The following is a 13,656-nucleotide window of genomic DNA, read 5'->3' on the forward strand; positions in this document are numbered from 1 at the left end:
AAGGAGATAAGCTGTGAGTGCAAAAGTAGTAATAAAAGGTAGAACATGATAAACACTAGGGATATACAGCAGAGAGGTTTTTACCTGGTGGTATGACTATCATGAGCTAGGGGTATGTTTGAAGAATAGATCATCTGAGGGGAAAAAGAATATGTGAAGGAGAATAACAAGAGAGAAAATAAGGCCAGATTCTGGAAAGCCAGAAACCATGCTGAGTATGCAGAGTGCTCAATGAAGACACCTGTGTGTCAAGAAGAAAAGCTTAGCATGAAGGAGGATACACGGGCAGCAGAAAGCTGGTTAGAAAACAAGTGCAATGGGTAAGGGGAATGGGTATCTGAAGTGGTTCACGGGCATAGACCTAGAGGACTAGAGAAGATGATTTATCAAATCTTAGTGGGGTTGGTTCTCTCCCAAACTAAAAACATCTTGTTCCCATTTTCTTTACAACTCATAGACATTGAGTGAGCCTTGCCATGCAAAGAGATGCTTCTTGTCTTTGGGTCCATATCTGTCATCCCTTCATCCTAGTTGTCCTCATCTGTTCATTGTCCCTGCTGAAAGTAAGATCAACATGAATTGTATTATGCTGTTTCCTTTCTGAAATACGATTATATAATTAAAACAATGCCACAGTAAGATTCCTTTTCCCTTGCTATAGACTTTACTGACCCCAAGAGATGCTATTTAAAAAATATCCTTTAGTAGGTCCTGGTACGTAATAGTGCCACATGCAGTTTGCTCTGTAGTACATTCTGGCCTGCCTTAAGCATTGATAAATTCTGCTTCAAGATACTTGGTAGGTTGCCCCGTTCCAAGATAACCTGGTAGGACTGATTCAGTCCTGAAGGAATATGAATACAGGGACAATGACTAACAAGTGACTTACTCATTAATAACCAGATCAGGAGCAAAACACAGCATATTTGCGCTTGACTGTCTGTATGATCTCCAGCCCAGGGCGAACGCCATGAGGAACATCCATGAATACTGCAGCAGAGTCATTTGGTCATCCAGATGTAAGTTCCTGAATCCTGAATGAGGAGGAATAAAAGGTGTGAGGGAGCACTCTAGTTGCCAAAGAGAAGATCCTCTCTCTGGGAACTGTCAAAGACAGTTTTGGAAGATGCTAATCGAAGAAATGAAGTGTTAAGTGGACACAGTTCTCCTTTGTCATTTGACATGTAAGACCAAAGCTCTCAGTAATTTTTTTTAATAGTATTCAATGTTAGAAAAAAGAGTAGCCAGTTTTTGTCACCTTTTGCTTATTTGAGTAATTATGGACTAAATACTAAAATGCTATATTAAAAAGTAAAACAGAAAGCCACGAATCCTGGCAGACATTACTCATTCAGTGGATTTAAGTTAAAAAAAATGCTCCTGATAGTTATACCTCTTTACCCCTTGATTAAGCAGGGATGACAGGAAGCCATGGGACCAAGGTGATACACAGCCAGAGTGTTTTATGTAAAAAATTCTAGGTTTACACCTTAGTGGTGGTATCTTTTGCATCTTACCTGGTATTGCCTTTGCCCATTTCACTGCTGCAATCACCTGCCGCCCACCTAACATGTTGAGTGCGGTCATGATCCGCCAAGTTGAATCTGGAACAGAGCTGTCATATCCTGCATATAACACCTCGGGTTCAATGACTTCCAGCAGTGACACCAGTGTGGGCGTGAGTTGTGGTAATGTTGCAGGAACTATTGTTTTGTTAGCAGGATTTTCAGAAGTTTCTTGCGAGACTCCTGTAGGGGCCTGCTGAATTCCTTTTATCTTTTTCTTCGTTTTTCGAGCTGTGGGTATATTAAAAAAATACACAGAAATCAGCTGTAATGGGAAAGTCTGGGTAGCATAGTTTATTCAAGAGGTATTTCAGTTGCTGAAACTAATTTGAAAAAGGAGAAATCTTCTATGCAGCAGTTATGATAAAGTGACATGAAAGAGGAGAAAAACACTTTTTCCTGAAAGCAAAGAATCAAGAGGAACCCATTCATTTAATTTCCTCTACAAATAAGACAGTTACTTCTTCATTATAGTTAAAATTAAATGTCTTACGATGTTAAAACAATATAAACATATTACTTACATATTCTTCCATTAAAGTAATTTCTTTCTCAATTTCACTCCAAAGTATAAAAATTTTCATTAGTTATACAAGGCAAATTACTATCAACTGAAAGAAAGAATTTAAGTTTGTAATACCAGTAACTGTGGTGGCTTAGGGTTAATTTAAATTATGGGTATAATGAAGAGAGTGATACTGTTTATTGTCTTGCACAAAGTCCCCTTCTTATCAAGATAAGTAAGGAGATCCTGAACAGGAGATCATGCACGTGGAAAGATCCCCATTTCACCTTTATATTATGTATACTATATGGGATTTAAAATCTTTGTGGACATTCAGAGAAAACCATTTCTTTATATAAATTACCACTGGGTATAATTTCTTTTATAAGAGATTTTAACTGATGACTCTATAAGCCTAAAGTATCTATTTTCATATATAAAGTAACTTTTATTTTTGACTTAGTTTGGAAAAGTATAATTGAATTAAAATATGGATTCTGTAGATTTTTTTAGCAGAGATATTCTTAAATTTACTTGTTCCAGTGACAAATGAAAATATTATTCTTTTCTGGTTATATGTGGGGCCAAAGCAAGCAAATTATGGTATTCTTAAAGAGAAATTCCTCATAGCTCCAAGGAAGGACAAGGAATGTAGGTTGTATGAAAGCAGAAGCGTGCCTGTCTCAGTCATCAGGTATGCAGACCACTGTGCCAAGGAAAAGTAAATGATAGTCATATTTAAAAATTATGATTATATCTTTTGTCCCTAAAATGACAAAGTACATAGTTTGTGGAGGACAGATGTGTGGACAAGAACTATGTATATCCATGGGCAGTGTTAGGGGGGAAAAAAACCAAACCCTGTCGTTTAGTTGGGTAGAATGGTCCCATTTCTTACTGTGCTCTGTGCTCAAACATTTAAGAATTTTTAGTTAACACTTCAAAATAGAGAAATATGATCATGACTGACACGTTCTATTTTACCATGCTCTATTGAAGACACAGTATGGTGCAGTAGAGAGCATAAATATGAAACCAACATGTTGGGATATAATCCTGGCTCTGCCACTGAGTAGCTGGGTATCTGTGCCCTATTCCCTGGGCCTTTGTTTCCTCTTCTATAAAATGAGGATAATGTCAGTACTACCTCATAGGGTCTATTGATAATTAAATCAGAATATATAAAAATGCAATGCATAAAACATTTCTTGGCACATGTTAAGTGCTATGTAAGAACGATCACAGAAACTGGTAGTAAAATACAGTTGGAAAATATTCTGAATTCATGTAGTCCAAGTTTATAGAGGAGTGACAAAGTTAAAAATGGAAGAGCTCCTATACATTAAGGAAACTCTTTCAACAACCAAAGTTACCATATCTTACACCCAGACCTCAAAATCATGAGGTTTTGTTGACAAATGAGAACATGCATGTCCCAAATAAATACACTGAAACAAAGCCGATTATACAGAGTGAAGTAAGCCAGAAAGAAAAACACCAATACAGTATACTAACACATATATATGGAATTTAGAAAGATGGCAATGATGACCCTGTATGCAAGACAGCAAAAAAGACACAGATGTGTATAGCGGACTTTTGGACTCAGAGGGAGAGGGAAAGGGTGGGATGATTTGGGAGAATGACATTCTAACATGTATACTATCATGTAAGAATCGAATCACCAGCCTATGTCCAATGCAGGATATAGCATGCTTGGGGCTGGTGCACGGGGATGACCCAGAGGGATGTTGTGGGGAGGGAGGTGGGAGGGGGGTTCATGTTTGGGATCGCATGTACACCCGTGGTGGATTCATGTCAATGTATGGCAAAACCAATACAGTAAAGTAAAAATAAAAGTTAAAAAAATAAAAAAATAAAATGAAAACTACTATTAACCATAACTTTAAATTTGTCTAGAATATGTGTTCTTACACTCTACATTAGAGCAGAAGAAACCATAATGACAAACTGGAGGACTTTAAAGTCTTCTCACCTTATCATAAAACTCTTATAATAGAACACAGGCTAAAGATTTTCTGACAATCATACCCATGTTTTCTTAGGTAAGTCTCACAAGGCAATAGAAATAAAAAGACAATCTACAGACAGGAAGAAAATACTTGCAAATGATTCAACAGGGCTTAATTTTCAAAATATACAAACAGCTCATACAACTTGACAACAAAAATCAAACAACCCCCCCAAAAAGGGCAGAAGACCTAAAGAGACGTTTCTCCAAAGTACACAGATGGCCAATAGGCATGTGAAAAGATGATTAACATTGCTTAGAGCTCCAAATGAAAGTTAAACCTGGTGTGTATTCGGGAAAGCATCTAAAGATGTTACTGGGTAAGCAGCCACACTGTATTAGGGATAGGACCAAATGTTGAGTTTGTTCTCTGAATGAACTTATATCTGAGATGAATACTTGGGGAATTAAAGGAAAGCAGTAAAACTGGGGCTGGAGAACAAAATATATAAACCAGTCACTAAAACCTGGCATGCATTAACACATATTCATTTAAATGGTCAGAGAAAAGGAAGATGAAACTAAAATATGCACAGAGATGTAAGAAATGAAGAATCAATATCTGGTTTTGGTAATGAATTATCCCTGTGGCACTGAACATCTACGTGAATTTGTAGTCAATCTGTAGCTTTTGTAACACCTGCAAGAAGATGGGCATTTATCATTTTCTTTAAATCAATGTTTAACATATTGGCACTCTGTAGTAAAGTTTAAGAACGTAGGCATACTTGGAAAAAACTGGGCTAAGTGATTGATGTGTTGTGAATGTTTGTAAATATGGTGAAGAAGACTAATCTTTTTTGCTATCAAAGTAATATGAAGAACTGAGAATGTTCTTGTGTGGATTGGGGAATTAGACTGTAGTTACACCCATAAATCTACTTTATGTTTTAAAACATGTATGCAGTGTGTACTGGACAGCACCAACAGTTAGTCTCTTTTCTGTCAGAAGAACCACATGGACTGCATCCTTCCTCTAAAAGCACCTCTAACAGCACCATTCAGTTCAGTTCAGTCACTCAGTCATGTCCAACTCTTTGTGACCCCACGGACTGCAGTACGCCAGGCTTCCCTGTCCATCACCAACTCCCGAAGCTTGCTCAAACTCATGTCCCTCGAGTTGGTGATGCCACCCAACCATTTCATCCTCTGTCATCCCCTTCTCCTCCTGCCTTGAATCTTTCCCAGCATCAGTCCTTCCAGTGACTATTCAGGACTGATCTCCTTCAGAATGGGCTGGTTGGATCTCCTTGCAGTCTAAGGGACTCTCAAGAGTCTCCTCTAACACCACAGTTCAAAAGCATCAATTCTTCGGTGCTCAGCTTTCTTTATACTCCAACTCTCACATCCATACATGATCACTGGAAAAACCATAGCCTTGACTAGATGGACCTTTGTTGGCAAAGTAACGTCTCTGCTTTTTAATATGCTGTCTAGGTTGGTCATAACTTTTCTTCCAAGGAGCAAGTGTCTTTTAATTTCCTGGCTGCAGTCACCATCTGCAGTGATTTTGGAGCCCCCCAAAAGAAAATCTCTCATAGTTTCCATTGTTTCCCCATCTATTTGCCATGAAGTGATGGGACCAGATGCCATGATCTTAGTTTTCTGAATGTTGAGCTTTAAGCCAACTTTTTCACTCTCCTCTTTCACTTTCATCAAGAGGCTCTTTAGTTCTTCACTTTCTGCCATAAGAGTGGTATCATCTGCATATCTGAGGTTATTGCTGTTTCTCCCGGCAACCTTGATTCCAGCTTGTGCTTCATTCAGCTGGCATTTCCCATGATGTATTCTGCATATAAGTTAAATAAGCAGGGTGACACTATACAGCCTTGACGTACTGCTTTTCCTATTTGGAACCAGTCTGTTGGTCCGTGTCCAGTTCTAAGTGTTGCTTCTTGACCTGCATATATGTTTCTCAGGAGGCAGGTCAGGTGGTCTGGTATTCTCATCTTCTTTAAGAATGTTCCAGTTTGTTGTGATCCACACAAAGGCTTAGGCGTAGTCAGTAAAGCAGAAGTAGATGTTCTTCTGGAACTTTCTTGCTTTTTCCATGATCCGGCGGATGTTGGCAATTTGATCTCTGGTTCCTCTGCCTTTTCTAAATCCAGCCTGAATATCTGAAAGTTCACGGTTCACGTACTGCTGAAGCCTGGCTTAGAGAATTTTGAGCATTACTTTTCTAGTATGTGAGTTGAGTGCCACTGTGCGGTAGTTTGAGCATTCTTTTGCATTGCCTTTCTTTGGAATTGGAATGAAAACTGACCTTTTCCAGTCCTGTGGCCACTACTGTGTTTTCCAAATTTGCTGGCATATTGAGTGCAGCACTTTCACAGCATCATCTTTTAGGATTTGAAACAGCTCAACTGGAATTCTATCACCTCCACTAGCTTTGTTCGTACATTAGCCTTTCCAAAATTCAAGTCTGATCCTGTCACTGCCCCAATTTCCCATCTAACTCCTACTCAAGTTCTCTAGATTTAAAATTCAGTGTTGCTGGGTTTTTTTTTGTTTGCCTTTTAGGACAGAATCAGGTGGCCGTCCTCTTGCTCCTGTTTATCTTATAGTGTGTTGTACCATTTTCTGTTGACTCTGCAACCTAATTAGACAGTAAAGTGCTTGAGTACAGGCACTATTTTACTGATTTTGAATACAGACACTGTTTTGTTCATTTTATGTCTAATGCCTGCTTTGGTGAAAACTTGGTGAACTGAAGTGCACCACTACCACCTTCAATTAAAGCAAAATTCCAAACTTTTTCCCCCAGGGAAAAGATTTCAAATAATGAGATCAATGTTAATTATACTTGTTTTATAAACAGGAATATGAAACGCATTCATAACTAGTTTCTGATTTCTTCTTTGCTTGAAAAAACCCATTGAAGGCTTTCTTCACTTTTTCCCCACTCTAGATTTGAAATAAAAGATTGATATGTACATGTATATGCAAAGTAAAAGGTAAATAACAGGATAATTCTGACTTGTTTCTATACTAACCCTAGCAATAAAAAGAAATAGAGACCAAAGTAATGTTTCTTCAAGTCTTGCAAGTTTCATTATTACATAATTTTCTTTCTTCATATATAGTTTGGCTATAATGAAGTCAGTCTATGTAATAAGAGTTGAAACCTTAAGAAGAATATGAAATAACTCATTTTAAAAATCCTTTTAATTATTGCATCTGCTTATGTATTTTTTCAGAAGTAAAGTGGTAAGTTTTTATATGGTACAAAGACAATTCATTTTCAATATTTACATTACCTTCCAGGTTCATTCCAGCTTGAAGACATTTTCTATAGCGGCATGCTGGGCAGTTTTTTCTTCGAATTTTATCAATGATACAATCATTTCTTCCAGCACAAAGATAATTGTGCTGTCCTACATGGAAAATAAAGGCACTGTTAAAATTTCCCAGGCCTTAAAGGATATTTTTATGGGGAGGCTCTTTTTTGTTGTTTTCGGTGGAACATAGCCAAGGACCAAAGGCACTGATTAAGGCAGGCATACTGTACATCCAATACACAGTGAGAGGTCAACTTAAAAAGTAAAGTCTTTCATATTGTTTAACAAGCATAGTTCATTTTAAAAAGTTACTGCAGTATACATACAGAAAAGTACACACAAATCATAAATTTATCACCTAATAAACTTATTAAGAAGCAGAAAGTACCCCACAAACCCTCTTTTTGCCCCTTTCCATTCACTACTTCTTCCTCGATAAACTGTTCTTTAAATTGCACTTTAAACAGTTTCTTAAACTGTTACAGAAGACCTCTGTAATCACTATTTTATTATGACTTCTAATCTAATGCTTAGCAGGATTAAAGAAAGAGGAAACTGGTTTAAAAATATGGTGAGAGTACCAAAGGGAAAATTAATTCAGCATTGCACCACCACCTACAAATAAAGTATACTTCCCTTCCAAATTTTAATGAAGTCATTGCTGCTAAGTCACTTCAGTAGTGTCTGACTCTGTGATCCCATAGACGGCGGCCCACCAGGCTCCCCCGTCCCTGGGATTCTCCAGGCAAGAACACTGGAGTGGGTTGCCATTTCCTTCTCCAATGCATGAAAGTGAAAAGTGAAAGTGAAGTCGCTCAGTTGTGTCTGACTCTACGCAACCCCATGGACTGCAGCCCACCAGGTTCCTCCATCTATGGGATTTTCCAGGCAAGAGTACTGGAGTGGGGTGCCACTGCCTTCTCCAAAAAAAGTCATTAGTAAAGGCTTAATCTTAAATTGTGTTAAGGTGGCCAGTAATTAGGTGAATCACAGACTTGGCAAACTAAACTACTGTATATGTAACTTAGGGAGATTTTTAAATTATTTCACATGTTTTTAGACAGCAGATATTGATGATTCTTACTGTCTAAAATCTTCCGGGGCCCAGTATTAAATGTGTTAAGAGGTAGAAATGCAGTTTTTACCTGTCAAAAATTTTCAAGGTAAATTTAAAAGCAAAAGACAAAAAGTATTCCTACCCTCCCTCTACCCTCAGTGTACCCTCTTTTGTTGAAGAAAGCTATCTGAGGGTTTGCTAGCCTGGCAAAAACTGAAAAGATCCTTCCACACAAGACCAGCATATCTAAATAGATACACTGGATAGTTAAAAGAGTCCATGTCCTTATACTAGAGGGGGTGGTATTCAGAAGATTGCAGGACATTTGTCTTCTCAAAAATGAATCATATTCAAAGAAAAGAGAAAAAATAATAATCATCAATTCGTAAGGTTGAATATACCTATTTCTGATATTAGGAAAAGATCCTTTATGTATAGAATAATCTACTTGATTTGGATAAAACAAACTATATTCACTTCTTCCTAACATGTTAAATCACAGGGCTTGTTAAGCATTAGTTTGGGGTAGATGGTTAACTACCGGCCACAGAATTTGACTACTGGTCTACAATTCAGCTTTGTTCCAGAGTTGTTCTCCAGTGCCAAGTGTCTGTACCAGTCATTTCTATTCCTTTCTGTATTGCGTAAGTTTCCTAGCTTCTTTTCTCGGACATGAAATAGAAGCTCTAACCCAATAATTTTATTATACAGAATTAAAGAAGGAACAACAGATAAAAGCATAATTGAAGCAGTTATAATAATGAAAATGTTTTAACCCACAAGACTATCTCTGAATCATTGTTCTTCAGTAAACTAGAAGGGACAATTAAGAAAATTATTGGTAAACACAGAGAAAGTTTCAACGCTTTACATCTAACCAAAAGCTCAGCGTGTGCATGCTAGGCTGATGTCTGCTATTCTGGCTGTGCCGGGTGTTCCTCGCCGTGTGGGCCTTTCTCTGGCTGTGGCAGCAGGGGCTGCTCGCTAGCTGAAGTGCTCGGGCTCCAACAGCTGTGGCTCCTGGGGACTAGAGCACAAGCTCAGCAGCTGTGGTGCACGGCCTCGTTGCTCTGTAGCATATGGGATCTTCCCAGATCAGGGGTTAAGTCTGTGTCTCCTGCATTAACAGGTGGATTCTTCACCACTGAGCCACCAAGGAAGCCCTAATAATGGCTTCTTTATCCCAGGCATATCTTCACCACAATTAAGAATCTGAGCTACAGAATCAGGGGCATTGTACCTTCATAAGTTCAATGCTCTATCTGGTTATTAGCATGAAGTTGGACAAGTCTATGGGTATCTTATCTATAAAAAGAGGAGTTTCAACTAGTGGTCACTGTTTACAAGGCATGGATATGTACTTGCTGTCAATACATTTGATAAGACAATAAGACATTTCAGTTTGGAGTTTCTGTGTCTTCTACCATTTGGTAAATTTGTTTTCTAACTAGAGAGAGGGCAGATGTCAGGAGAAAAGCCTTCAGGCCAGCTGGGATTTCTCAATACCGTTTTGTTAGTATTGTCCTTATTTTTATAGTAAAAATCAGTTTTTGCACCCATTTATGATAACTCTCAAGAAAGCAGGCACAGAAGGAACATACCTCAACATAATAAAAGCCATATATGATAACCCACAGCAAACATTATCCTCAATGGTGAAAAACTGAAAGAATTTCCCCTCAAATCAGGAATAAAACAAGGGTCCCCTGTCTCACCACTACTATTCAACATAGTTTTGGAAGTTTTGGCCACAGCAGTCAGAGCAGAAAAAGAAAGAAAAGGAATCCAGATGGGAAAAGAAGTAAAGCTCTCACTGTTTGTAGATGACATGATCCTCCACATAGAAAACCCTAAAGGCACCACCAGAAAATTATTAGAGCTAATCAATGAATATAGTAAAGTTGCAGGATATAAAATTAATACACAGAAATCCCTTGCATTCCATACACTAACAATGAGAAAACAGAACAAGAAATTAAGGAAACAATCCCATTCACCAAGAATAAAATATTAAGACTAAATCTACCTAAAGAAACAAAGGACCTATATATAGAAAACTATAAAAAACTGATGAAAGAAATCAAAGATGACACAGATGGAAAAATATACCATGTTCATGGATTGGAAGAATCAATATAGTGAAAATGAATATACTACCCAAAGCAATCTAAAGATTGGATGCAATCCCTATCAAACTACCAATGGTATTTTTCACAGAACTAGAACAAATTATTTCACAATTTGTATGGAAATATAAAAAAAATCTCAAATAGTCAAAGCAATCTTGAGAAAGAAGAATGGAACTGGAGGAATCAACCTGCCTGACTTCAGATTATACTACAAAGTTACAGTCATCAAGACAGTATGGTACTGGCACAAAGACAGAAATATAAATCAATGGAACAAAATAGAAAGCCCAGAAATAAACCCACACACCTATGGACATCTTATCTTTGACAAATGAGGCAAAAATATACAATGGAGAAAAGACAATCTCTTTAACAAGTGGTGCTGGGAAAGCTGGTCAGCTACCATTAGCAGGATGAAACTAGAACACTTTTTAACACCATACACAAAAAAACTCAAAATGGATTAAAGATTTACATATAAGACCAGGAACTATAAAAACTCCTAAAGGAAAACATAGGCAAAACACTCTCTGACATAAATCACAGCAAGATCTTCTATGATCCACCTCACAGAGTAATGGAAATAAAAGCAAAAATAAAAAAATGGGACCTAATTAAGCTAAAAGCTTTTGTACAATGAAAGAAGCTATAAGCAAGGTGAAAAGACATGGGAGAAAATAATGGCATAATGAAGCAACTGACAAAGAATTAATCTCAAAAATATACAAGCAGCTCAATACCAAAAAAATAAATGACCCAATCAAAAAATGGGCCAAAGAACTAAATAGATAGTTCTCCAAAGCATACAGATGGCTAACTAACATGAAAGATGCTCAACATCAGTCATTATCAGAGAAATGCAAATCAAAACCACAATGAGGTACCTACCATGTCACGTTGGTCAGAATGGCTGCTATCAAAAAGTCTACAAACAATAAATGCTGGAGAGGGTGTGGAGAAAAGGGAACTCTCTTACACTGTTAGTGGGAATGCAAACTAGTACAGCTACGATAGAGAACAGTGTGGAGATTCCTTAAAAAACTGGAACTAGAACTGCCATATGACCCAGCAATCCCACTGCTGGGCATACACACTGAGGAAACCAGAACTGAAAGAGACACATGTGCCCCAGTGTCGACTGCAGCAGTTTACAATAGCCAGGACATGGAAGCAACCTATATATCCACCAGCAGATGAATGGATAGGAAAGTTTTGGTACATATACACAATGGAATATTACTCAGCTATTAAAAAGAAAGCATTTGAATCAGTTCTAATGAGGTGGATGAAATTGGAGCCTATTACACAGAGTGAAGTAAGTCAAGAAAGAAAAATACCAATATAGTATATTAATGCATATATACAGGATTGAGAAAGATGGTAATGATAACCCTATATGTGAGACAGCAAAAGAGACACAGATATAAAGAAGAGACTTTTGTACTCTGTGGGAGAAGGTGAGGGTGGGATGATTTGAGAGAACAGCATTGAGACATGTATAAAGAAGCTGAAAGCTTCAGCTTCTTTACTGCTCTCAAAAACAGTGTTGTATAGTGCAAAGTGCACTTGGCAAGGATGCTAGGAAGCCCTTGGTCTGAATTGCAGCTCTGCTGCCTAGCTGTGTGATCTCAGTAATGTTTATTAACCTTTCTGAGCTCCGAGTTTCTCCATCTGTAAAGCTGGAAAATTAGCATTTACCTCGCTGTGCTTCTGCAAGGGTTAAAGGCAGTTGTGCAGAATGTTCTTAAAATAGTGCCTAACACATTGTAACACATTTATATGCAGAGTACATCTAGAGAAAAGCTGGGCTGGAGGAAGCACAAGCTGGAATCAAGATGGCCAGGAGAAATATCAATAACCTCAGATGTGCAGGTGACAACCACCCTTATGGCAAAAAGTGAAGAAGAACTAAAGAGCCTCTTGATGAAAGTGAAAGAGGAGAGTGAAAAAGTTGGCTTAAAACTCAACATTCAGAAAACTGAGATCATGGCATCTAGTCCCATCATTTCATGGGAAATAGATGGGGAAACAGTGGAAACAGTGTCAGACTTTATTTTTCTGGGCTCCAAAATTACTGCAGATGGTGATTGCAGCCATAAAATTAAAAGATGCTTGCTCCTTGGAAGAAAAGTTATGACCAACCTAGACAGCCTATTAAAAAGCAGAGACATTACTTTGCCAACAAAGGTCCGTCTAGTCAAGGCTATGGTTCTTCCAGTGGTCATGTATGGATGTGAGAGTTGGAGTATAAAGAAAGCTGAGCGCCAAAGAACTGATGCTTTTGAACTGCAGTGTTGGAGAAGACTCTTGAGAGTCCCTTGGACTGCAAGGAGATCCAACCAGTCCATCCTAAAGGAGATCAGTCCTGGGTGTTTACTGGAAGGACTGATGTTGAAGCTGAAACTCCAGTACTTTGGCCACCTGATGCAAAGAGCTGACTCATTTAAAAGACCCTGATGCTCAGAGGGATTGGGGGCAGGAGGAGAAGGACAACAGAGGATGAGATGGTTGGATGGCATCACTGACTCGATGGACATGGGTTTGGGTGAACTCCGGGAGTTGGTGATGGACAGGGAGGCCTGGGGTGCTGTGGTTCATGGTGTCACAAAGAGTCAGACACGACTGAGCGACTGAACTAAACACACTGTAAGCACTCAATAAACACTATAAATAATTCCCTTGTTATTCCTTTCATCTCAGTATCTAACTAGATTATAAACTGCTAGGAGATGAGATTTTTATCCTTTCAGGAAGTCAGTGTAGCACTGAGGTTAAGAGCCTGGTTGTAGACAGCTATGCTTGAATCCTGTCTGCTGCTTAAGCTGTGAGCATTAGTTCCCTAGTGTATCAAATATGGATCATAAGAGCATTTAAGACCTCACAGAGCTGCTAATTAAGTAGTACCACATATATAAAGCATAGTACTTGGGTATGCTAGTCACTCAGTTGTGTTTCTTTGCTACCCCATGGACTGTCGCCTGCCAGGCTCCTCTGTCTATGGGATTTCCCAGACAAGAATACTGGAGGGGGTTGCCATTCCCTTCTCCAGCGGATATGTAAAACAGAGTACTTGGTAAATTATTATAAAAG

The 13,656-nt window shown here is 38.3% G+C and overlaps 1 protein-coding gene across 15 annotated transcripts in view; it reads right to left on the reverse strand.

Moving 5' to 3' along the window:
- NR3C1 (nuclear receptor subfamily 3 group C member 1) overlaps positions 1–13,656 on the reverse strand; it is a 119,454-nt gene that overhangs the window by 18,175 nt on the left and 87,623 nt on the right. For all 15 annotated transcript variants that reach the window (XM_069592317.1, XM_069592310.1, XM_069592314.1 and 12 more), the window contains 3 exons: positions 7,360–7,476; positions 1,518–1,796; positions 890–1,034 (listed from right to left, as the gene is read on the reverse strand). In XM_069592317.1, coding sequence (XP_069448418.1) covers positions 890–1,034; positions 1,518–1,796; positions 7,360–7,476 — 541 coding nt within the window. The remainder of the gene's footprint in view (positions 1–889; positions 1,035–1,517; positions 1,797–7,359; positions 7,477–13,656) is intronic.

This window comes from Ovis canadensis, chromosome 5 (genome assembly GCF_042477335.2).
Source record: "Ovis canadensis isolate MfBH-ARS-UI-01 breed Bighorn chromosome 5, ARS-UI_OviCan_v2, whole genome shotgun sequence".
Lineage (NCBI taxonomy): Eukaryota > Metazoa > Chordata > Mammalia > Artiodactyla > Bovidae > Ovis > Ovis canadensis.